A 24,338-nucleotide genomic window follows, 5' to 3' on the forward strand; every position below is an offset into this window, starting at 1 on the left:
CTGACTGAATGGTTATCAGCTCATGGCCTGTTTTGTTTCATCTGGACTTTTGTCTGCTTTCCCACACTCCTTGAACTTTGAAGCAAATCCCAGACTTGGTAATATTTCACAGAGGAGTAAATGTTGACAAAGAGCTCTGTAGGCTAAACCCAGTGCTGTCAGTGTAGCTCTTTCTAAGGACCCTCCTCCCCAGGTCAGAACACTATCCCCACCTTGCCCCATCCCCACCCCGTACCCCATAGCAGCCCACATCACGTGATAACTATGGAACATGATGAGGACAAGATTGCATTGTCACCTCCCTGTTTGTGTGTATTTGTGGAAATATTCTCAGATGATCTCATTTTCTTCTTTTGGGCTCTTGACGTCATACAATAAACATCTCTTCTGTGAATACCCAGAAAAGTTACAGAAGGGTCTGGGTGTTCCAGAGTACCTCAACTTAAGCATACCACTTAGACTCATCCATGTCTGCACCGAAGTCATGTGTTGATAGGTGAATAACAAAATTACTGTATCTTAGGTATCAGATGAGGTCAAGGTTAAAGATCCCAGCTCTCCTATTCCAAACATCCTAAGAGGAGGCAAGATAATGGGTGGCCTTAGTCACAGATAAGAAAACAGAAAATGTTAGAGAGCTGCTTAGTGTTCAGGAAGACAAAGGTAGGAGCAGGGAGGACACAGCGCAGGTGACAACATCCCTCTGCCTCTGAAGGGCTGGGCAGTTCAAACTCACCACAGCCTAGGTGAGCATCCCCATGTATAAATGGGAAATTAGCAAGCAGGTGAGAAGATCACAACACTGGCAACCAAATGGTGAAAAATTCAAAGTTGTGAACCATCCTGAACCTGAAGAATGGAGTTTACATGTGTGGTATCCCAGTGAAAGGTCTGATCTTTCTCTGGATAGAGTTGGAAAAACCTATTAACCCAGTATGTTTTAAACATACTCATTCCACAAGTATTTATTGAGTACTTACTATGTACCAGGCACTGAGCACACAACACTGAGTAATACAGTCTCCGTCCACAAGGAAATTATGGTCTAAAAGGGAAGAGGCAACTAATCAGGCGATGCAAATACTCTGTGATGATACTTGAAATAATATTTGAAGGAAACACAGGAATGTTGGTGGGGACGCATAGAAAGGGCACTGGTGCAGAGACCTTCAGGGTGAGAGAAGGTTTCCTGGCTGAGGGGACATCTAAGTTCAGGTGAAATCCACATGAAGAGCAGGACTTAGCCAGGTGAGGAGGAAGAGAAGCACATTCCTTACATGATGGATAATGTGTGCAGGAGCCCAGCAGTGAGAGAGGAGCAGGATGGGCTGGGTGGGGATGAGGGGTGAGCGGAAGAGAGGGTGTGGTGGCCTGGGTCCCCCAAAGGAGCCTGGTTGGCTGTGTTATGATCTGTAGACACTCTCGGAGAAGCTTTGAAGGAGTGCCACGGTCAGCTTGAGGTTTGGAGAGCCCACCCCAGCAGCAGGGTGGTCCATGAGGCCAGGGCAGTGCTGATTAGGAGGCACTGGTGCTAACCAGCCAAGAGATGGAGGTTGACCCAGGCAAGCTGGGCCTCTCTGGTCTCCTCCCCTCATCTTTTTCTCCATTTCTGTTCCCAGCAACAAGCCAATCTGATCCCGGGGTTGAACCTCAGCGCACTTGGCATCTTTTCAACAGGACTGTCCGTGCTGCCTCCACCAGCAGGGCCCCGAGGAGCTCCCCCCGCTCCCCCTTACCACCCTTTCGCTGTAAGTAGCTCAGCATCCAGAGGTTTGCTCATGCTCTGGGCACCCCCAGGCAGCAGCATTACTCTGCTATGTTGAATCACAGCTAAAGCTTTAATTTGGAGGCCATAATCATAAATGATTGTAGGATAAATCCAACATTTCTTAGGACTTCTTCCTAATGGACAGATAAATATTATTAAACCATCCTCTAAATATATGCTCTTGAACATAGTATATATCAAATCTAGGAAAGAAACTGCAGTGGTAGCAAATTCACTAACTAGAAGCCTCTTTATTATAAAACAGGATTTGTTAGCTCAAATAAGAATCTTCATGAGTATTGTTCATTTATTAATAGGGTACCTGGATAACTCGAATATATATATTTCTTACCTGTTTCTACAACTCAAATGCATCATTTTATTAATAGGCAGTTTTTAAAAGAAAATAATACACAGTGTTTGTTTCTAAACACTTAGCACAATGCCTGGCATTTAGTAGGTTCTCAATAAGTATTTATTGTTTGGGTCATCATTAATAAAAAGGGAAATGTGAATGTTATGAGTTTTCTAATTGTTGCTTCCATTTACAAGCATTATAGATCAATACATTGTCAAATTTGGGTTCAGGATACTTGACAGCTTATTTTTTTTCACTCCTCATTCTTTTCTATACATATTGCTTATCGTTTAAGCAAACTTTCTTTCCTCCGATGTTTATACTTTTTAATGGGAAGAGTTAGGTTGATGAACACTGCGTTAGCTAACCCTCCTGTCTTCTGAGAGGTGGTCTCTGGTGTAAGCATTGCAATGTGAGAACTCCTAGTAGCTCTTTGAGTTATCTGTAGAGAGACAGGGTGAAGCCACTGTGTTCTTCTGCCAGCAATTTATAGACATGAACTGGCACCCACGTTTTTGGTCACAAGAATATACACATTCTGCAGTCTTGTTTATATACAGATCTTCTGAGTCATTTCTAAATCTTCATACCATTTCTTTGGAGGTATATCCATTTTCTCTTAAACTAAAGGATAGGGCCCAATATTAGACCATGCGTGTGGGGGTGGGGGCCAGGTTAGAGGGAGCTAGGCTGTGACAGGAGGGACTGTGGCAGCTATCACAGTCATGTGGCTACTCCAAGGAGCTAGAACAACCCTGAGAGGTGTACATCCCCATGTCTTTGCTGTGAGATTTGAGAATGACCAAGGTTGGTCCATTCAGTGATGTTGAGACACATCTCATTTCTTAGGAGAAAGTCTGTATCTACTGCCTACAGAAGATAACCTCGGAGGGGCGCCTGGGTGGCTCAGTCAGTTAAGTGTCTGCCTTCGGCTCGGGTCATGATCCCGGGGTCCTGGGATCGAGTCCCCGCATCAGGCTCCCCGCTCGGCGGGAAGCCTGCTTCTCCCTCTGCCCCTCCCCCGAACACGTGTTCTCTCTCACTCACTCTGCTCTCTCTCTCTCTCTCTCTCTCAAATAAATAAATAAATAATCTTAAAAAAAAAAAGAAGAAGAAGATAACCTCAGAACTGAAGTTGAGATAAATATAAATGCTCAGGGGAGAAGTATGATAGAACAGGCCACTTCTAATATCAGTAATCTGAGATCATGGGGTCAGCAAACCCCTATTTTGAGATTTAGCTCAGGGGCCAGACTCACCTACCACTTACTTTTGTAAATAAAATTTTATTGGGGGTGCCTGGATGGCTCACTTAGTTAAGCATCCAACTCTTGGTTTTGGCTCAGGTCATGATCGCAGGGTCATGAGATCAAGTCCTGTGTTGGGCTCCTCGCTCAGCAGGGAGTCTGCTTGAAGATTCTCTCCCTCTGTCCCTCCCCCTGCTCACAAACTCACTCTCTCTATCTCTATAAAAAATAAATGAATAAATCTTTTTTTTTAAGATTTTATTTATTTCAGAGAGAGAGTGCACACAAGCAGTGGGGAGCGGCAGAGGGAGAGGGAGAAGCAGGCTCCCTGCTGAGCAGAGAGCCCGACGCGGAGCTCGATCCCTGGATCCCGGGATCATGACCTGAGCCAAAGGCAGACGCTTAACAGCTGAGCCACCAGGTGTCCCTCAATAAATCTTTTTTAAAAAATTTATTGGGGGCGCCTGGGTGGCTCAGATGGGCCTGCATCGGGCTCCCTGTTCAGCAGAGAGCCTGCTTCTCCCTCTGCCTCTCTCTCTCTCTCTGTCTCTCATGAATAAATAAATAAAATCTTCAAATAAAAAAAAAAATTTATTGGAACACAGCCATGACCTTTGGTTATATATTGTCTGTTTGCTTTTTTGCTGTGATGGCAGAGTCAAATAGGTGCAATAGGAACCCTGTGACCTGCAAAGTCTAAAATAAGTATTTGGCCCCTTACAGAAACAGTTCACAGACCCCTGTACTGCAACAAGGAGAGAGGCTATTGTGTGATAGCAGAATATTTTCTAAACTTGAAAATAAGTTTTGCCAGTTGGAAAGCTTCCTTTCATCTGAGATTTTTACTACAATGGGAAGATAACCATTTTAGTAAAATACATAGTTCCTGTTCTTCATCAAATAGATTTTACTTTTTTTTTTTTTAAGATTTTTAAAGTGTATTTATTTGACAGAGAGATAGCACAAGCAGGGGGAGTGCAGGCAGAGGGAGAAGCAGGCTCCCCAATGAGCAAGGAGCCCAACATGGGACTCGATCCCAGGACCCTGGGATCATGACCTGAGCCAAACGCAGACGCCACCCAGGCATCCCAGATTTTACTTTCTTTATAAAGCTAAAAGCCATGTATTTCTGATCTTGATCCCATAGATCAAGATTAGGTTCTAATCCAGAGCACGTAGTTGCCCCAACTGTCTGCGACAATATGGCTCTCCTGTGAAAGTGCAGGCCGGGGCATGAAGGTGGCCATCACTACCTACCTGCACAGGACCTAGGACAGGCCCCCAAAGCCACTCTTGCAGAGTCTGAGAAGGACAGGGTAGGGTGGGAGTGGTGGGCATGCTTTAAATACTTATATTGTTCTCCTGTCACGTAGGCTTTCAGATTTCCTGGAACCTCTAGGGTATTTCTTTGCTTTTATGTATCACAGAACTAGTACTTTCGCTCTTGGCATCCAAAGGTCAGGAAGTCTCTGTACCTCCTCGTAGCTGGCTTACATGTGCCAAGATTGGTCTCTGACCTCTGAAATTTTGGAAGCATATGTGTATGTTTGGAAACTTTTTTATTATTTTCTGGTTAATAAAAGTAATATGTGCATAGTATTTAAGAAGCAAATAATACAGAAATATAGAAAGTGCAAGTTTTTCTCAATATAGAAATAACCAGTGTTTGCATGTATATGGGTGTGTGTATATATAATTTATATATATATATGTTACATATATTTAATATATATGTATTCAAATTTTTCACTCTACTGTGAAAATCCTTGTATATACATCTTGGCTCTTTTATCCAGTTATTTCTTCAGAATAAATTCCTTGAAATGGAATTTCTGAGCCTAAGAATGTATAAATTTTATACATAATATATAATTATAAAATATATAAATGTTGATACCTAACATATAAATTTTGATACATGGAGGATATACTACTTTTCCTTCCCACCAGTGTATTTTTAACCTTGGGCAGGTGACTTAACCTCTTTGCATCACGATGTCGCTGGTCTATAAGATGGGGGTAGTAATCGGGCACCTGGGTGGCTCAGTTGGTTGAGCGACTGCCTTAGGCTCGGGTCATGATCCTGGAGTCCCGGGATCGAGTCCCACATCGGGCTCCCTGCTCAGCAGGGAGTCTGCTTCTCCCCCTGACCCTTCCCCCCTCTCATGCTCTATCTCATTCTCTCTCTCAAATAAATAAATAAAATCTTTAAAAAAAAAAAAAAGATGGGGGTAGTAATCATATACATATCATGGGGTTGTTGTAAGGGTTATTAAATAAGTTAAAACCTGCACATAATAATTTCTATGCAAACATAGCTGCTGTTGTCATCACTTTTACTTTCCATCTTTTTGTTAATGATTTGTAACAGCTGATTACATATTAAGGCTATTATCTATTCGTCATGTTGTCCATATTTTCTACCAGCTTGTCATTTCTCTTTGCCTTATTCATGGTGTCTTGTGCCATAATAATTTAAAATAGATACTTTGAACAAATTGTTGTATGAAGTAAAATGTAAACATTTCCCTTGGCCTGCCTTATCTTACCCAAAGTTTACCCAACAACCATTCCCCATAAGCATAGCACCTTTATGTTTACACTTTTTAGAAATGTTTTCTCAGCATATATACAATCTTTCAAAACTATATATGTAATCATGTCATACAGAATTACAAGGTTTTTGGTTTTGGGTTTTTTTGTTTGTTATGGGCATTTTTTCATAGCTAGACCTAATTCTCTTTAATGGCCACGTAGTATTCCATTGTATGAATTTACTATAATTTTTCTAACCAGCACACTATTTTTAGACATTTGTATTGTTTCCACATTTTCTATACTACACATAGTGTCAAAATGAATATTCTTCATAAGTCTTTGCACAAATGTGTGAGTATATCTGAAAGTAAATTCTCTAAGACTAGACTTATTATATCAAAGGGTATATGCAATTTAAATTCTCACAGATATCCCTTCACCAGAATTCATGTAGAAATTTTAAGAAGTAAGGTAGTTAAATCAGTGATGTTTGTATGGATTCTGTCCTTTGATGTCACGCTAAAGAAAAAATCTCCCATCCAGGACTGTAAAAATATTCTCCCATGTTTTCTTATTGGTTTTTGAGGATTGTTATTTGTATTTGTATCTGTAATCCACAGGGAATTTATCTTGATTTATACTTTGACAAAAGGATCTAACTTTCTTTTCTTTCCAAATGGATAGGCCACATTTCCCAAAATCATTTTTTGAGTGATGTACAATTTTATCACTCAGTTTGAAATTCTAGCATTGTCATACACTAAATTCCCACTTAGTCGTCTTCCTGACTCTGTTCCATTCATCTCTTTGTCTACACTAATTACTGTAGTTTTATACTCTCTTTAACAGCATGATTATTTTTTTCTCAAAGGATGAATTGGAAAGATGACCAACTTTTAATATGCTTGGGAAAATTTAACAATATATAGAAGTTTTCTATTCTTGAAGATTTGATAAGTTTTCTATTTCTTGTGTTTTCTATTTCTTGAAGCTATCCGTAAAACATCTGGGCCTACCACCTTTTGTTTGTTTCACTTGTAAACTCTTCAGTTTCTTGTAAGTTTTTTACTTAGTTGTGTTGATTTTTATTTTCCTGTAAAAGTATTTATCTAATTTTCATATGTGTTGGCATAACTTGTACAGAGCAGACTATTGGCCTTTTAAATCCCTGAACTTGTGTATTACTCTCTTGTAATTCCTAGCATCGTATATTTGTGTTTTCTCTTTTTTTCTTTTCTTTTTTAAGTTTTGTTTTGGTTTTGTTTTTGTTTTTAAGTAAACACTACCCCCAACATGGGGCTTGAACTCAGGACCTCAAGATCCAGAGTCTCATGTTCTACGGACTGAGCCAGCCAGGGGCCCCTCTTTGTTTGCTTAATCAAATTTGCTAGGGCTTTGTCTATTTTAAACTTCTAAGTAGTTAATGGTTTCTTTTTTGTTATCTTGCAATTGTTTCCTGTACTTTGTACTCAGACAGTGTTATCGGAACATTTCTGATTTTTGTGGCCTTACTCACGCATAATCAGTTTTTGAATTCATGGGCGTTTGGAAAGATGTGCCTTTTTTTGATGGGCTCAGAGTTGTGTTTATAGCTATAAAAGCAAGCTTCTCATTGGCGGCTCATATCCTCTATATAATTATTTTTATCTGTATGATTTATTACATGATGGGAGAAGTTTGCTCTTCGCCCACTGTGATTATGGTTTTGTCAAATTCTTTATTGTAACCAAGTTTGTTTAGTGTGTTTTGGTCAGCTCACTCTAGAAAGTATCTGGAATTTTATTCCAAATTATTAAGCTTTCTTTCTTAATGAATACGCAGTCTCATAATCTATAGTTTAGAATTAACTAAACTGTAACTGGTTACTTTGCTCACTGCAGATGGTTTCTTGTTCTCCACATGCTCTCATTTTTTGAGTTATTTGGGGCTTTTTTGTTAGTCTGTCAGGAATACTTGCTTCAACAATCTTTTTCAGGAATAGTACACAAGTAGTATAACTTCTAAACCTTTCTAGATCTGAAAATGCCTTTCTTTTCCCCTCACACATGAATGAAAGTTCAACTGGCTGTCTAGAGATTCTAGAGTCCTAGTGCTTTTAGAACTCTGAAAACAATACTTTCAGTATTTTGTTTTTCAGGTACATGTGCTAACCAGCCTGATTCTCCTTATTTTGTAGATACTTTTTTCCTCCTTCTGTCTACAAGTTATTTGCCTTTTTTAGTATTTTTGCCTTCCCCCTCGGAATTCAGAAATCTGAATCTCAGCCCTTTGATCTCAAGTTTCAGATTTTTCTTTGGTTCAGGAAAATCTTTTGCTTCTGTACTTAATGTTCGTTTTACTTCTCTTCCCTCCACTTCATTTTCTCCTTCTGGAACTCCCACTTTATGGATCATACATCTCTATTCTCATGTCTGGTTCCTTCTTTTTGTTTTGCATGGGTTAATCTTCCAATGCCCTGATGGGCTTTGCAGGCGTGTCTTTTCTGCTGTTATATACAGCCTCTGTTGAATGTTTCCAAGATCAATCTAGGTCTCTCCTTGTTTTTTTCTCATAGCAATTACTTACATGTGAATGAACTGTCATCTTGAATCTAATTAAGAAATCAAATCAAAGGGCGCCTGGGTGGCTCAGTCGGTTAAGCATCTGCCATCAGCTCAGGTCATGGTCCTGGGGGTCTTGGGATTGAGTCCCCCATTGGGCTCCCTGCTCAGCGGGGAGCCTGCTTCTCCCTCTTCCACTTCCCCTGCTTGTGCTTTTGCGATGTGTGCGCTCTTTCTCTCTGTCAAATAAATAAGTAAAATCTTAAAAAAGAAAAAAAAATCAGGGGCGCCTGGGTGGCTCAGTCGGTAAGCGTCTGCCTTTGGCTCAGGTCATGATCCCAGGGTCCTGGGATGGAGCCCTGCATGGGGCTCCCTGCTCAGCGGGAAGCCTGCTTCTCCCTCTCACACTCCCCCTGCTTGTGTTCCCTCTCTTGCTGTGTCCCTCTCTGTCAAATAAATAAAATCTTAAAAAAAAAAATCAAACTTTTTTTAAAAAGCTCTTCCTCTTTCCTGAATTAATTCACTGGGGTCATTTGTTTGCCTTGCTCAGCTTTGCTCCCCTCTGTCATGTTGTTAATTCTCTATATATGTCTAATGAATTTTAATTGTCTATTCATATATTTAAATAAACTCAACAGAAGGCATATTAGAATCTTTAGGGGAGTTTTTCCATAACATGTGCCATGGGCCCCACTGGAACCTATGAATTCGCAATGTTCTAGGTGGGGGCAGCATTGGGCATAGTGGTTGAGACCTTGGGCTGCAGAGTCAGACACAGATCTGTGCTCAGATCTTGGCTCTGCCTCTTACTAGCTTAACGGTTTCTAGTTTTCATCAGTTCCTGAGGTTGTCCCATGAGAACACAGAGGTGGATAAGCAGCCATTATGGGGAAGCCCTTTGACAAGCTGGGGTAGAGTGGTGAACCTTCTGAATCTTGGAGAGCTCTGCCCAAGTCCACTCCCTCCTCCCAGGCCCATGGCCCCATCCCTGGTTCCTAGGAGAGCATCCACTGTCTTTGCAATGTGGCATCAGTCTGTCTTCACACTAAAGCTGTTTCAGTATTTTTGAACATAATCTGTATGCCTGCCCCCTGCCCTGTCCACTACCCATTTCCTACCCTCACTCTTCCTACCCCCTGATTTCTTCAGGCTTCAGTGTATTACTTAAATCTGGCATCATGATGATGGTCATACACAGCAGCTTGGAACGAAGGACACTGCAGTTCTTCCTGGAAAAGCCAGTCCAACTATAATTCCCTTTTTAATTTTTACAAATGCATTTGATATATACTCCTCTACTCTACTCACACCCCAGAACAGTTAAGCAGAGAGGAAAAGCAGATACCAGTTTCCCTCAAACTGAGAATGTAACATGAACCAGTGGGTAATAATGACCACACACCCCCTTGCTGCCACTGTTGGCAGGGGGTGGGGGCCACCTTTACTAGGACATCCTTCACCCCCTCCCAAGTGTCATGATGCCTCTCAGATACTCAAAAATAAAGTCGCTTCTCCTTTGTAAAATAACAGAATTCTCAAACTGGCACAGTGAGGCCAACTTCTAAGTTGGGGGTGGGGTTCCATATTAGCCTCCACACTCCCTGGGCCCTTGGTTTATCAGATGGCTACAACCTGCTTTCCCGGTAAAGAGAACATGTATTCAAGTCATCAGCGGGTAATTTCTCTGATCATTGTGACAAAGTCTGTTTTGAAAGCCTTCTTCCATTTGAGACTTAGACTCCATTTAAGCTTGGGAGGATGGGAAATAGAGTGTGTGCTCTAAGCCGTACATTTCATTATAAACAGTGCTCACTTAACACTCCTCATTCAATCCATACAGTAGCCAACGATAGATTCTTCATTCCTGTGACCTCCCTGAATGCCACATAACATCCTTCGGGGGCATCCATTGTACTTAGGGTCTAATCCACATCAGAACCAAGGCGTGCAAGACCTCCCCATTGTTTGCAGCTGTACTCTCTTACTTGCTTTCACCGTACTGGTCTCTTTTCTGTTTTTCAAAAGGCCAACCTTTTCTAGCTCAACACCTCTAAGAGCCTTGCTTAGAATGTTCCCTCCCCAGTGCCTTGCCTAGGGTGCTGTGCTCTCCATGGGTCCCAGCTCAGAGATCACCTCCTGCAGGGGTCTTCCTGGACCCTCCCAAGGTTGCCCTCCCACCCATCATCTCCACTGCTTCCCTTCCGCACATTGTCCTGTTCGCTTCTTTCACAACACTTGTCTGCGTCCCCGGTAGACAGTCCCGTCGTGGCAGCGACCCTTCTGTCTTAACAGCTGTGTCCCCAGCACCTAGAGCGGTGCTTCATAGGTGGTCAGGTGGTCAGGTGCTCAGATATCTTTTTCATGAGTGAATGAACGGTCAAAGGAACCCTTGCAACAATATTAGAAGATCTAATTTCTAGAAGATCTAGGTGATATTATTTTAGTCCATTTGTGGATGAGGCTCAGAGTGGTTGAATAAATTATTCCAACTTGTATAGAGCTGGTGATTCAGACTCCAGTCTTGTGACTATTCTGACTCCAAAAACCAACTTGTGTGCACAAAGCCAGCACCTCCACTAGAAATGAGCTCCTGGCTGCCAAGTTTAGGGTTCTTTCCCCACAACAGTTTCCCCCCTGTAGTAACTCATGAATAAAAGGAGAGTGGGGAATTCGTCCTTTTTACCCTTTTACAGCTAATTCTCTCTCCTAACCCGAGTGGTAGATCTACATTTGATACAGTGTTTATGTTGGGAGTATTTGAACCCAGATTGGAGCCACACTGTGCCTGGTCTACTCTTGGTCTCATGTGAATTTGGGGAAGAAAAGGCAAATAACAATTCAAAAGAATCATGGCTGCTCTGAGGCCTCCTACAAGAGGAAGGGGAAGAATCCTTTCCCCAAGGCAGAGCTTTGAGCAGAAAGCCACAGGAATTCTCCCCTCATCCTCCATGGCTCAGGACAGGGACCTGCGCAAAGGGTCTGGAGCGGACTGCTCTTCAAGGAAGAAGCAGGCCCTAGAAAGACTTCTTCACCCCGCTTCCTGTCAGATGTGGAGTGCCAGGAGAATCTGGTCCCGTAGCACCCTCTTGTGGCTGTGAGGTGTCACTGCAGCCCCTTTCCAAGGCGTGAGAGCTAGGGTTTGCTCTCACTACAGCAGGGGTTCCCTTCCGTAAGCAGAGCTCTGTGGACAGCTAGGGCACCCCTGGGGGAAGCTCCCCCGTGTCCCCACCTCCTCTCCCCTCCCCGAGGCCAGAAGTCCACTCTCCAGGCTCAGAAAGGGGGACTGTTTCATTTTGTCCCTAGTGAGTCGTAAGGCGAAGTTGTGATTTGGAGCTCAGAGTGCAGCAGGAGATCTGGGAGACAGAGAACACCATGAGATTTGTTCCGGGGCCCTCAGATGAAAGCGAGGCCCCGGACTCGAAGTCTCATCCGTGTCTGACCAGTGTCGGAAACCTAGGAGGTCATCCTGCAGGGTGGGCCCTCAGGCGTTGGCTTCATGGTAACCTCCCTTCCTGTAACAGGCATGCCTGCGTTTATGTGACTTTATGTGAGGCGCCAGTAACCGGACCATGCTGATTCTGTATCCTGCCCATATGAATATATGCAATCAGAACTCTTCCTGTCTCACGGCTCGTAAGAGTCTGTGAATAAAGGATCTAGCACAGTGCCTAGTACACAGTAGGTAGTTAGTAAGAAGCAGCTACTTTTCTAAATGTTATTTTCCTAATAGCTCTGTTGTTTTCTGTCCACATTTACCTTCCTGTTCCCCCCCCCTTACCCCCACACTCAACGCACATTCACGCTGTTTATTCACTCATTTTCTTTCCCTCCTCTCCCAGCCTCTTTCTCAATTCCTCCATTCTCAATCTCGTCATTCCTTCCGAAATTCTCTGAGGGAGCTCATGGACCCAGTTTCCCGGGAGCACATTTGCTGGTCATGCATAACTCCAGATAATGTCCTGCAGTCTCTGTACCTTGTAGTCCCCAATCCATGGCTTCCCAGAAAGTAGCAGCCACGGGGCCTGCCTGTCTGAGGGAGGGCAGGTTAAAGGAGTGTGCGTGCGCCCTCACTCCCACAGCGGCAAGTTCCTAGGGGCCTAATGCTTGGTGCAGCTGAGCCCTGATAAGCTCAGCCCGGCATTCAGTGCTCCAGTGGGAAGAGCGCAGCAGAGATCTGAGCCGCCAAGGGACAGGTGCAGACATGACAGTGGGGCCAGGTAACGGTGCAAGGAGCCTGTGCCGTGTGTGGGAATCTCGCCTCCCTGAGTGTGGGGCGTGTTCCTGTGGGCACCCACTGACTGACCGACTGTTTCTTTCATGCTGCAGACCCACTCCGGATACTTCTCCAGCTTGTACCCCCCTCACCAGTTCGGCCCGTTCCCGCATCACCACTCCGTAAGTGTCCCCTCAGGTCAGCGCCATCTGCCACCCGTCCTCCTGTGACAGGCACCACAGAGTCTTTGGCGGACTGACCCGCGAATGTTCCCAGTGTGAGTGCTGGGTCCCGTGCTTCCCCGTCAGCCTAGGAGTGACGCATCACGGGGCATGAGCACACCAAACTACCCCAGCATCCAGGCTCCCTAAAGGTCCTTCACAGTGCTGGTGCTGTCCTGTTCAGCAGCCCTGCTGAGGCTCACAAATCCATAGGTGGCAGGAGACTGGCACATGTGAATGATCAGGAGGTCAGATCAGGAGGCCGTGTTGAGCTAAAGAACTGTTTCCAAAGGTCTGTGAACAAGGGCTTAACAAAGGGGGTCATGTCGTTCACGAGGACCCCTGGTGGCCTGGCCCATGTCTCTCTGGGCTGTCACCAGGTGGCCTGGTCAGGGCAGGTTTCCTTGTCATCTTCTTTTGAACACGATGTCACTGATGAAAATACTGTCTGTGGCTCCCGGGTGCTGAGCGGCTTCCCATTCCTCCTAACAAAGGGCCTCAGGCCCCATCCTCAGGCCAGCTATATTTAATAACGGTCTTGATTTCTTGGATAAAGACACAGGAGCAGTACACATCACATTTGTATGTGACAAAAAACCTGTGAACAGACAGCTTTCTGTATCCAGCCGACTCCGAGCTGCTCAAGAGGACTTTCCATTTTGATTATCCTTCAGGTGCACTGTGTTCAGGTTCATCCCTCAGGCTTCACACCTACAGAGCCCTAGACCACAGGAGAATCCCATGTGCCATTTTGGCCTTCACAGCACATGGCTTGTGGTAGATGCTCCGTAGCTGCTGAGTGCCTACAGGAGCCACCACAGTGGGAATGACGTCTTGTCTTGTGTTGCCCTTCCAGTATCCAGAGCAGGAGATTGTGAATCTCTTCATCCCAACCCAGGCTGTAGGTGCCATCATCGGGAAGAAGGGGGCACACATCAAACAGCTGGCCAGATTCGCTGGGGCCTCCATCAAGGTAAAGCTGCTCTCCGACGGCCGCCCTCTTCCATCACCAGCCCCCCACCCCGTGTCCCCTGTTGCTTCTGCTGCTCCTGGCCAACGTCGATGCCAGGGACAGGGGCCCACAGGGTCTGGCAGATTTGCCTCCAGGATTAATCCCATCGGCTCTCCTCTTTACCTCTCCCATTACTTTCTTGTTAAACTGATAATTGAATTAGAAAAACTATTAGCAACACCTAAGCCAACCTGGTCCTCTTTGGGCTAACACAGCCCTCTTGTCAAGAACATAAAGCAAAGACAGGCTGAGGGCTTTCCTGAGCCCGGGGGGCGGACACCAGCAGAGCGTCATTTACACTTGGCCCTTATCAGAGCTTTGACGCTTTAATTAGTCTGTGCTGCACAGACCCTTGACCCTCAAGGAAAGTTTGCAGGAAACACTCTTTGGAAGGTGCTAATGCTGTAGATAACGGGAGCTGGGGGACACAGCCCGATAGGCAGCCCTGGGACCCAACGCAGCGGCTCAGGCAGGAAGGCCCTTGGATTTCTGGGAAGGGTCACGAGAGCCGGCCTGGCGGGGGCAGTGCCGTGCCCACATCCTGCCCCCTCGAGCGCCCTGTGAAGAAGCGTCCCAGGGGCTGAAAGGGAAGGACTCTTCAACCCTGGTCCTGCTCCAAGCCCAGCTATCGGCTCTGACTCACAGGCAGAATGCTGAGCACGTCCCAAGCCTCATGAAACACTTTCGAAAACAGAGTTCCCGTTGTTACGTAAAGTAATTTGCTACCATGGGACAACTCGGAATTCCGAACGAGAAGTCTCATGACTTGGAGAGAAAGAATGCTTGCACTTTCTCCTCAAGAAGAACTGGAATGTCTCCCACAGCAAGTGTGCTGGAGAAAAGGCAAAAACAAAATGCTCGGAGTAAAGGACTGCAGTGAGACCGCCGACGAGTTTGATGTAGGTAAAGCACTTCCCGTCTGGTACCTGCAAAGCGCGGAGACCGGGTGCGAGCCCTGAGGTGCGGGTGGCCCGCAGCGCAGCACCCGGGGGGGGCAGGCGTGTTGCCGTGGCGGGACCCCAGCCCACGGACGGATGGCCATGGCGGGACAGGCCATGGTCGTCCTTGATGCTGCACCAGCAACGTGCTTCTCCTTCCCCGGCCCCTGCCTCTCTCCACAGTAGCGAAGGAGAGAAAACCAGGGAGGCCGAGTCTTTGTGGGAGAAATTTCCTACTTTTAAAAGTTAGGGTTTTTTGTTAGTTTCAACAGGACTCCGAACGCATTTTCTCTAAAGCAAAACGGGTAGTCTCCCTCTCAAGAACCCTCCGTTCCTACATTGCCAGTCTTCGGGGGCCACAGCTGGAGGCACGCTGGGTGCTGCCAGGGCGGGGAGAGAGCGGTACACTACTGTGTGGGAGCTGAGTGCTGGCAAGGGGGGTGGGCAGAGGTGAGGCCGGGGACGTGCACCCTGAGATGCTTGGGAGCTGGGCTTCCGCCACTCGCCTGCCCTACAGAGCGTCTGGGCAACCGGCTGCAGAATGCACACACAACTCCTGAGCCTTGCTTCAGGCCCTGCTCACCCTGGCATCTCACCTCTGGGTCCCCTTTACTTCAGTCATAAGACGGGTCCTCCTTCCTGGTGCTGTCATGGCAGTTTGCCGGTGGAGAGTCATTCCAGAACGGCAGGAGCTCACTAGTAGCTCTGAGACTTCGGGTCTGGGCGGCAGCATCAGACAGTGGAGAGATGGGCCGTTTGCTTTGCAACGTGAGCCAGGCAGCCGGGAGTCGCTGGGAGGCAGACAGTGGCGGCGGAGCGGATTTGGTCAGCGCCAAGCGTGAATTGGCCTCGCAGCCCTCCCCGATCTGGGCGGGTGAGAGCCAGGACCCGCAGGGCCATGCTCCAGTCTCTCTCGTTCACTCTGCGAGATAAGGACTGGGCTTAACACCAGCTGTGGATGGAGAAGTAGAGGCAGGTGTTCCCGCCAATGGTCCCGAGGGCCAGTGTTTGGGGGGCCTGCCGGCAGGCCCCAGCCCCCAGGGACACATGATCGGGCTTCTCGGCAGAGGCTGCTGCCCTGCACAGGTGGAGGCCGACAGGCTGTGAAGTCCTCCCGAGGAGCTCAGGCCTTGGAGACCTGTACCTCACGTCCGTCCTCATGCCACAGAGGGTCAGAGCCCGAGCCCTCACCGAAGATGCTCTGATCCCAGGGCAGGCGCAGGTCAGAGCACACCTTGGCCACACCAGAGCACGATAGAGCTGCGGCAGCCACACAGCAGCCGGAGGCTCACGGATGCAGCCTGGCCTCGGCCACGGACGGAGGCGGAGGTGGAGGTGGGGGGCTTCCTGGGGAGCCCATGTCTGAGACACAGCAGCTAGTGGTGAATGACATCCACTGTGAACATCTCCTTCTCCAGGCTCAGTCTCGGACAGGACCTCTCCTGAACCCTGGCTTTTTTTTTTGGCTTTAGGAACACTGTGACCCTGTAAATGAGGTTTCTTTTTTTGACTTTGCTCTCTTCGTAAGCTTAAAACTGAGTCTGCGGCCCATCTGAGGCAGGTGTATAGGACCTTATGAGATGCATTTGTGTACTGACCTCACACCCAGCTCATTTCTCAATGTCTGGTGTACTTTTCACTCATATAACTTTAACTTTAGTTTTGCTACACTGTATTTCTTTTCAAAGCTACCTTAATGGTTTTTGGAATAAGGCAAGCTATGCAGAGAAGAACTTGTAATGGGGATCTAACAAAAAGTGCTTGCCTGGTCCGTCATTTGAGTCGTGTTACAAGAGAACTCAGACTCACAAATGGTGAGAGCAAAAGGCGGAATTGAGCTTGCCAGGGTTCACCTCCCAATTTCACAGATGAGGAAAGAGAGTCTGGGGAGGGGAGGGATTTGCAGAACAGACACTGGGACCAGGGTGTCCTCACCCCTGCTCTGGAGCTGTCACACTCAGTTCCCGAGCCATGGATGAACTGGTCTGAGCCCCCGCCCACTCTAGCTCAACTGTCACCTGTAGCTGACTACCTCTGAGCTGAGCGTTAGAACTGGGGCAGCTCTCCTGCAAGCTGGCTCCACAGCAGCGCCTCTGTGAACTAGCTCTTCCTTCCCTCTGGGGCCCGGGTGAGGTGGCGGAGCCCACACCTCCCTCTTCCTCCTAGAACTCGACTCCCTTGGCTCTGTAAAGGAGGCTCGGTGCTCGGTAGCCAGAGTGGAAGCATCAGGTGCAAAGGCAGAAGCCCTATAATCCCTTGCTAATGTGTGTGCGCCACACACCCAGACAAGGGAGGGGCCTGGGGAGCACGGCCCAGCAGCAGCATTTTCCTCTTGTCAACTGCAGATTGCCCCGGCGGAAGGCCCAGACGTCAGCGAAAGAATGGTCATCATCACCGGCCCACCTGAAGCCCAGTTCAAGGTCAGTGCCAAGGGTCACCTCAGCCCTGCAGTAGCTGAGGGCCCTAAGCAGGCAGCAGCCACTTCAGAGGCATGTTCAAGACTCTCCTTGGGAGGCCCGGCCTCCACTGCCCTTCTTGCAGCTGCTTACTCGTCTCAGACTTACCCTGTCTTGCCTACCTCTGGGCTGTTCCCTCTGCTTGGAGCCCTCCTTCCTTTCTCTTTTATGGAAAAGTAGATAGTCTGTGGGTACCCAGTTCAAATGGCACCCCCTCTGGGCTATCTCTGACCCCTGAGCCGTGGCTTTGAGGACAGGTGTCTCAGACTCGTTGAGTCACACTCTTCCGGCTCTGGGGGCATAACCGTGGGGTGTAAGGGCACGTAGCAGGAGTTTGGTGAGGTGCATTTTGTCTTTGCCCTTTTTTCTCCCCTAGGAAAATTATAAATTGAGTTTTCTGAAAGTCAGAAGCATATTTCTTTTTTTTTTTTTAAAGATTTTATTTATTCACTTGAGAGAGAGAATGAGATAGAGAGAGCATGAGAGGGGGGAGGGTCAGAGGGAGAAGCAGGCTCCCCGCTGAGCAGGGAGCCCGATGCAGGACTCGATCCCAGGACTCCAGGATCATGACCTGAGCCGAAGGCAGTGGCTTAACCAACTGAGCCACCCAGGCGCCCCCAGAAGCATATTTCTAAAAGTATAGTCCTCATCATTAAAAATATTTAAGATCTGAGAAGAAACATTAACACGTGGAAATATTTAAGAACAGTAACCCTTCGACTCATGAGTGGATAAACAAAACATGGTATATCCACTCCGTAGGACGTTAGCCATAAAAAGCAAAATTCTGATGCATGCTGTGGTGTGGATGAACCTAGAAAACACTGCATGAAGTGAAAGAAGACAGAAACAGAAGGCCACGTGTTACATGAGTCCCTTTATCTGAAATGTCCGGAAAAGGCAAATCCATAGAGACAGGAGGATGGCGGCTGCCGGGGGGCCAGGAGCAATTGGGGCTGCCCGCTAGTGTGGGGTTTTTCTTTGGGGGACTGGGGGGGAAGTGTCCTGGGAAGTGGGGGTGGTTGCCTAACATTGTGAATACACCAAAAACTCCTGGAGTGTACACTTTAAAATGATGAATTTTAGGTTATATAAGTCTATCTCAATTTTTAAAGCCTTTAAAAAAACCAACCAACCAACCATAACCTCCCAGCTGCGCTGGCTCTGGAGTTAAGACATCAGCAAGCAGCCCCGTCACCACCTACCTCGCCTCCAGCCTTCAGTGACCTGAGGTCTAAACTTACTGTGGGGGGAGGAAGTGAAGAATGCCCAGCACCAGTTCATTCAGCCCGTTCGTGGGGGCTAGGGCGATGAAGATCAGACCCCGTCGCCACCAGCCCCGAGCCCACACCCCCCACACCAAGAGCTTCGTAGCGGCGGCCGGCGCAGTGCCCCGCCAGGTCTCTGGAGGAGGGCAGCAGGCCCCGGGGAACTGGGGGCTGGGGGTGCCCCGGGCCTGGGCTGGCCAGTTCTGGCAGCAGCACCGTGGAGTGGGCCGCCTGGCAGCCGAGAGTCACCCGTCACGCCTTGCTCTCTCAGGCCCAGGGGCGGATCTTTGGGAAACTGAAAGAAGAAAACTTCTTTAACCCCAAAGAAGAGGTGAAGCTGGAAGCCCACATCAGAGTGCCCTCTTCTACGGCTGGCCGGGTGATTGGCAAGGGCGGCAAAACCGTGAGTGCGCCCCGAGCTGGCTTCATCTCCTGGCTGACTCCCTGTGCCGGCCTCCCCTGATTTCCCTCAGACCTCTGTTGGCTCTTCAAGGACATCACTCAGAGGCTGAGGGCCCCCAGTCCAGGGTGCTGAGCCAGGCCACCAAAAACACCAGGGTTCTGCACCCGGAAATCCGGCATCTCAGCTACATGCTGGAAAATGAAGACCCCGACTCCCTATAGACCGGGAGGCTGCCTCCTGCCCCCCGCAAGCCCACACATAGCAGCAGGAAAATCCTAGGGAACAGAATCCCGTCCCGAGGATCCCCACTTGGCCGACTGTCCATCTTCTCTAAAGTCCCGCTCACAGGCAGGCAGGGGCCATCCTACACTCGCCTCTGACTTTTCAAACTCTCCCTCCTGCAGATTCTGTCTCCTGGCTATTTCCCAAACCTGCCCATCTGTTACGGGGGAGCTAGTTTAGCCATCGGGTGGTAGGTGAGAAGGAAATACTTAAAAAAAAATAATAATCAAGGTCTTCAACCTGAAGGGGGCAGCAACACAAAGGAATTTGAAAAGTGCCAGAGAATTAACTGTGAAGCTTGTGGGAATGAGCAGATAGTCCGTCAGACGCAGGTGTGTTCTAGAACATGACTTCCCCCCGTGGCGGGGATATGACCCCTGAAAAGTTCCAGTAGTGCCTGTGAACACTAGCAGACTGGCCGTGTTGGGGGCTCTCTGGAGTCGTGTGTGTGTGTGTGTGTGTGCGTGCGCGCGCGCGCGCGCGTGTGCACGTACCTGTTTTCTTTACACAGAAACTCTTACTAAGCACTCAAAGCCAAGTTCTGCATATAGTGAGTCACCTTCAAACAAAAGAATAAAGTCAATGGCTTGCAGATTATTCTCCATATCCAGGAACGTGATCAGCACCCGAGGGCACACACACACCGGCTCTAGACAAGCCAAAAGGCGGTAGGCAGGAGCGCTAATGGCCCACGGGGGAGTCTCATCCTGAGCCCTTGGATCCCCTGTTTGGTCATTTGGGAACCAGTCACTGAATTCTGTGCACCACCACCCACCCCCCCACCCCGAGCTGTCAGCTGTCCGCTGAGCACTTGGCGCTCCCACCCGTGTGTTTATTAGCACCCCGGAGGCCAGGGCCTGGGCTGAGCCCCTGCGTAGTGTAGGCTTGTTGAGGCTGGGGAGAGTAGGAAGTGGGCCGCAGGTGAGGGGGGAGCAGCACTGGCTGGAGGCTTCCCAGAGGGGGGCTGGTATGGAACTGGAACGGCAGGGAGAAAAGGTAATGATCCGAAGGTAGAAGGAGGGGAAGGAGGACTTGGAGGCAGGGATGAACATGAAGAGCGGGGCCCAGAGCAATGCCTGATTAGGAAGGAAAGTTTGCTTTGGTGAGTCTGAGAGACTGAGAGGTGGTGTTGGCTCACGGCTGGCACCCAGGAGGGATCTGCCTTCCTGAATGACGAGAGAGCATGGGTCACTGCGAGCATGGGCAGGAACCGCATTGAAGGGAATTCCAGAGTAAGAATTCAGCCCCAGAAGGAGCTCCAGGGAGTTGGGGACTGGACCCTCCTTGAGCCACCCAGTGAGTCTCCAGGGCTCAAACATGGCCCCGTGCGACCAGAGGCTGGGAAGCCCCCGGACGCGTCCTAGGCTAAAGGAAAGAAGAAGAGCCTCCAGCCACCTTGCCCTCCAGCACTCCCCTCTCCCACTTCCTCCTGAACCCACTTTCTCCCTGCCCAGGTGAATGAACTGCAGAACTTAACCAGTGCAGAAGTCATCGTGCCTCGTGACCAAACACCAGATGAAAATGAGGAAGTGATCGTCAGAATTATCGGGCATTTCTTTGCTAGCCAGGTATCTGTGCTGTGAGGGTCTGGTCTCTCTGGCCAGCCAGTTTTCACTTCTCTAAGCTACTGGTGGCCTGTCCGGTGGCCATGGGCCCTACACACGCCCCACCCCCGAACCCCCACACACAGATGGAACCTCCCCCTGGCTCTTCAGGGACTGCCTGCAGGGCAGGGGAAATTGCTCCACACCATCTCCTCACAGCTCTCCCCAGGTGTGCTAGAGGAGCTCAAGGAAGAACCTAGCACTTTGAAGTCAAGCCAAGCACATCTCCAGCCCCCTGCAATGCTAGAGCATAAGGTCCCCCCTTTCTTTGCCACCTACGCACGCCTCGGTCACAGCCTTTCCCTGCTGGGAACCACATACCAGGCAAGGACCCACCCTCGGGGTCCCCCCGGTCAGGCTCTGAGAATCTCACTGTGAAGGGCTGAACCTGCTCATTGCGGGAGAAACTGCTCATTGCAGGAGACCTCCGTTTCTCTGCCGTCCTTCTCACCTCACCATGACTTCCCCCGTCAGGGCCCAGGACCTCCTATCTTTAATTCGGAAGGACCAGTGACTCCGCATCATGCGGCCTGATTCTTTTCGATGCTCTTCGTGTGTTGGGTTTGGGGATAGAGCAGTCCCGGTCCTTGCCCCAAACCAGGAGGGCCGGCTAAGCGTACAGGGAAGCTTTGTCTGAGCGGTCGGCCTGCTCTGCCGGAGCGGTGCCTCTGCCCCTCCCTGCAGGCAGAGCTCCTGCGTTCCAGCTCTGCCAGTGCCCTGCCTGCCTACAGGGGTGCAGTCCCTGCCAGCTGTACTGGAGCACCAGTGAGCGGGGGGCGGGCTTGGGCTCACATGTGTTCTCTAGTCGTACAGGGTAGAGGGTCTGGGCCAGTCCCTCACTTCCTCCCCATCGCATTTCCTGTTCGTCTTTCCTGGCATCGCACTCATGTTCTTCCCGGGGGCTCCAGAAAGGCGGGTGGGGCAGCCCTGAAAGCCACAGTGTGTGTAATGGGAGGGGGAGTGCTGTCTGACCTCCACGAGGCCCCCTCGGCACTGGTTCCCTGCCTCTGCTTCCTGGCCTCTCTTAACAAGTACCTGGAAGCTTCTGGGGTCCCACCTCCTTATCCTGCTGCACCCAGCGGCCTTAGGGAAGGGCTGGGGGAACCCTGAACTTTAGGCAGGAAAGTACACCCCCCCCCGCCCCCAGCCCCCAGAGTGAGGGCCTCAGCAGGTAGATGACACTTTTCTGAGCATCCCACTTCCTTTCCCCAAGTCCCAGCCCCAGCCTCCCACCCCCACTGCTTGTCCTCAGAACCGGGTTCCTTTTTCTCCCCTGTCCCCTCCTCTCCCTTGCTGCAGACTGCACAGCGCAAGATCAGGGAAATTGTACAACAGGTGAAGCAGCAGGAGCAGAAATACCCTCAGGGAGTCGCCTCACAGCGCGGCAAGTGAGGCTCCCACAGGCACCAGCAAAACAACGGATGAATGTAGCCCTTCCAACACCTGACAGAATGAGACCAAACACAGCCAGCCAGCTCGGGAGCAAACCAAAGACCATCCTGAGGAATGAGAAGTCTGCGGAGGCGCCGGGGACTCTGCAGAGGCCCTGAGAATCCCAGGGGCCAGGAGGGAGGGGGGGAGGAGGTCAGCCCGGGGGCCCTGCCCGGCCTCCTGCCTCCCCCAGGGCCTCTGCAGGCTTCCCAGCCATCCACTGCACCATCCACTCGGATCTCTCCTTAACTCCCACCACGCTATCCCTTTTAGTTGAACTAACATAGGTGAACATGTTCAAAGCAAAGCAAAATTCACACCCATTTCTTTTTGTGGAAATTGTCTCTGTACATGTGTGTACATATTAGAAGGGAAAAGATGTTTAAGATATGTGGCCTGTGGGTTACACAGGGTGCCTGCAGCGTTAATATATTTTAGAAATAATATATCAAATAACTCAACTAACTCCAAGTTTTAATCAATTATTAATTTTTTTTTTCTTTTTAAAGAGAAAGCAGGCTTTTCTAGACTTTAAAGAATAAAGTCGTTCTTTGGGAGGTCTAATGGTTTAGTAAAGGAGCTTCGAGACCACCCACACAAAATTCACCCGAGGGAAATCTCGAAAGGACACTCACAGCAGTTCTGGATCACCTGTGTATGTCAACAGAAGGGATACCGTCTCTCTGAAGAGGAAACTCTGTCTCTCTTCATCCCTGTCTAGCTCACACACCCATTTCTCTTTGCTTCACAGGTTTTAAACTGGTTTTTTGCATACTGCTATATAATTCTCTGTCTCTCTCTGTTTATCTCTCCCCTACCTTCTCTCCCTCCCCTCCTTCTCCATCCCCATTCTTTTTAATTCCCTCATCCCTCTGTCTCAATTCCCAGTATCTACGCACCCCCCAGGCAAAGCAGTGCTCTGAGTATCACATCACACAAAAGGAACAAAAGCGAAACACACAAACCAGCCTCAACTTACACTTGGTTACTCAAAAGAACAAGAGTCAATGGTACTTGTCCTAGCATTTTGGAAGAAGAAAACAGGAACCCATCAAACCAACCAACCAAACAAAGAAAAATTCCACAAAGAAAGAATGTATTTTGTCTTTTTACATTTTGGTGTATAAGCCATCCATATTCAGCGAAATGATTTCTTTCTTTTAAAAAAAAAAAAATGTGGAGGAAAATAGCAATTTACACGAGGTCGTTGGCCCAGGGCGTTAAATTTACAGATTTTTTTAAACGAGAAAAACACACAAAAAAAGCTACCTCAGGTGTTTTTTACCTCAGCACCTTGCTCTTGTGTTTCCCTTAGAGATTTTGTAAAACTGATAGTTGGAGCATTTTTTTATTTTTTTAATAAAAATGAGTTGGAAAAAAATATCAACTGCCAGCCTGGAGAAGGTGACAGTCCAAGTGTGCAACAGCTGTTCTGAATTGTCTTCCGCTAGCCAAGAACCTGTATGGCCTTCTTTTGGACAAACCTTGAAAATGTTTATTTAAAAAAAAAAAAAAGATGACAAAGAAAAACAGAGAGAGAAAATATTGGAGATGTCCTGAATTTCAATAGGGTACGCGCCATTAGGGCTTTTTGCGCTAAAGGATGAACATGTACTGGTTTATGTGAACAAGCCATTTACCACCAGACTGCAATGCCAGTTTCCTCTACTGCAAACAGTGTTCTGTGACAAAAACAAAAACAAACAAAAAAAAATGAAATATATCCAGCTAACAAGATCCTGGTGTCTTGGTCTCTTATTTTACTAAGCATCGCCCATCCCAAAGTGTCAAGAGAGTTCCAGCTCTGGGGGACTGAGGGAAAATGGGCAGCATAGAGTTAGGCCTGGGCAGCCGCCCTGAGGAGGCAAGGCTTCTGCAGGCGGCTTTCTGGGAGAAGCTAAGCTAGGCCAAGGGTGCTCCAAGTGTGGTCCCCACCAGGCAGCACCTGTATCACCTGGGAACGTGTTGGAAATGCAGATTCTTGGGGCCCACCTTGAATCAGAAACCCTGAGGGGCCCCACAGTCGGCTTCGGCAAGCCCTCTGGGTGATTCTGAGTGT

The 24,338-nt window shown here is 48.3% G+C and overlaps 1 protein-coding gene across 5 annotated transcripts in view; it reads left to right on the plus strand.

Moving 5' to 3' along the window:
• The window catches only part of IGF2BP2 (insulin like growth factor 2 mRNA binding protein 2), a 157,311-nt gene extending 133,839 nt beyond the window's left edge, over positions 1-23,472 (plus strand). For 2 of the 5 annotated variants that reach the window (XM_021692337.2, XM_021692339.2), the window contains 6 exons: positions 1,620-1,748; positions 13,742-13,858; positions 17,181-17,255; positions 18,831-18,962; positions 20,699-20,812; positions 22,148-23,297. In XM_021692337.2, the coding sequence (XP_021548012.1) occupies positions 1,620-1,748; positions 13,742-13,858; positions 17,181-17,255; positions 18,831-18,962; positions 20,699-20,812; positions 22,148-22,240 (660 nt within the window). In that variant the 3' untranslated portion in view covers positions 22,241-23,297. Of the gene's footprint in view, positions 1-1,619; positions 1,749-12,777; positions 12,847-13,741; positions 13,859-17,180; positions 17,256-18,830; positions 18,963-20,698; positions 20,813-22,147 lie in introns of all 5 variants that reach the window. The other 3 variants (XM_021692335.1, XM_021692336.2, XM_021692338.2) reach the window with 3 other exon arrangements.
• Positions 23,473-24,338: the final 866 nt, after the last annotated feature.

This window comes from Neomonachus schauinslandi, chromosome 1 (assembly GCF_002201575.2).
Source record: "Neomonachus schauinslandi chromosome 1, ASM220157v2, whole genome shotgun sequence".
In the NCBI taxonomy this organism is placed as follows: Eukaryota; Metazoa; Chordata; class Mammalia; order Carnivora; family Phocidae; genus Neomonachus; species Neomonachus schauinslandi.